The sequence below is a fragment of the Charadrius vociferus genome, unplaced genomic scaffold (genome assembly GCF_000708025.1).
Source record: "Charadrius vociferus isolate BGI_N301 unplaced genomic scaffold, ASM70802v2 scaffold486, whole genome shotgun sequence".
Taxonomy (NCBI): Eukaryota; Metazoa; Chordata; class Aves; order Charadriiformes; family Charadriidae; genus Charadrius; species Charadrius vociferus.
Window position 1 is genome coordinate 327808 of NW_009648965.1, and position 1094 is coordinate 328901.

At 56.1% G+C, this 1094-nt stretch overlaps 1 protein-coding gene across 1 annotated transcript in view; it reads right to left on the minus strand.

Moving 5' to 3' along the window:
- Positions 1 to 1094, minus strand: part of PGAM1 (phosphoglycerate mutase 1 (brain)) — a 2556-nt gene continuing 1462 nt past the window's right edge. The window contains exons 2-4 of the mRNA XM_009887702.1: positions 790 to 1064; positions 135 to 315; positions 1 to 35 (exon numbers count right to left, since the gene is read on the minus strand). Coding sequence (XP_009886004.1) covers positions 1 to 35; positions 135 to 315; positions 790 to 1064 — 491 coding nt within the window. The remainder of the gene's footprint in view (positions 36 to 134; positions 316 to 789; positions 1065 to 1094) is intronic.

Sequence of the window (1094 nt, forward strand, 5' to 3'; positions counted from 1 at the left end):
CTAGTTCAGCTCCATGATGGCCTCTTCCGACATGCCTGTGAACACAGAGGTGCCATCACTCATGGCCCTGCTCGCACAGTGCCAAGCCAGGGCTGTGGGGAGACCCCCATGAGACCCCCACAGGGCTGACGTACCTTCCAGGTGCTTGACGATCCCACGAAGGCTATTGCCATGGGCAGCAATGAGGACTCGCTTTCCCTCTTTGATCTGTGGGACGATTTCCTCATTCCAGAAAGGCAGAGCCCGAGCGATGGTGTCCTTCAGGCTCTCGCATGTCGGCAGCTGGTCCTCTGTCAGGTCAGCGTAGCGACGGTCCTGGGGGAATGGCCATGCTCATGCAGCAGCCCAACGCAGCGTGGGAAGGCAGCAGCAGGGCCTGCATCCCCCCACCCCAAATTCTCTGCCTGTGGACCTGCTACATATAAGCAAAGCTGGGCTTGGAAGCAAGGAAGTACTTTTGAGGTTTGGGGCTCCGAGTTCCTCCTGGCAAAAGTCACACATTGCTTGCTCTGGGTGAAGAGACCAGAGCAAACATCCATGCACAGGTCACAGGACTAATCATTAACAGAGGTGTTGTACCCCCTCCCGGCTTTGAATGTATCCACGCAGTGCGGGGTTCAACTCTCAAAGGAGAGAGCAGGACAAACCCAGCACAACGCCAGCCAGCACCACCCCAGTACTGAGCTGCTGCAACATAGACAGAGGAGACCTTGCAGACCACACTGCAGGGACGTGAGGTGACTTTTAGGAACCTTCCAGCAAGGTGGATGAAGAGCAATAGGGTCTTACCTTGCTGATGGTGCTGTAGAAGGGGTGATCGGACTGCATGGGTGGCGGAGGGATGTCGTACGAGCGCCTCCAGATCTTCACCTGTGCCTCACCATGCTTTGCTGCCGTCTCGGCCTTATTCAAGCCAGTGAGAGCCCCGTAGTGCCTTTCATTCAGGCGCCAGGTTCGGATAACGGGTAACCACATCTGATCGATGGCATCCAGGACAGTCCAGAGGGTACGGATGGCTCGTTTCTGTACCGAGGTGAAGCAAATGTCGAACTCGTAGCCGGCATCTGAAAAAAAAAACCAAGGGAAAAGGGGGG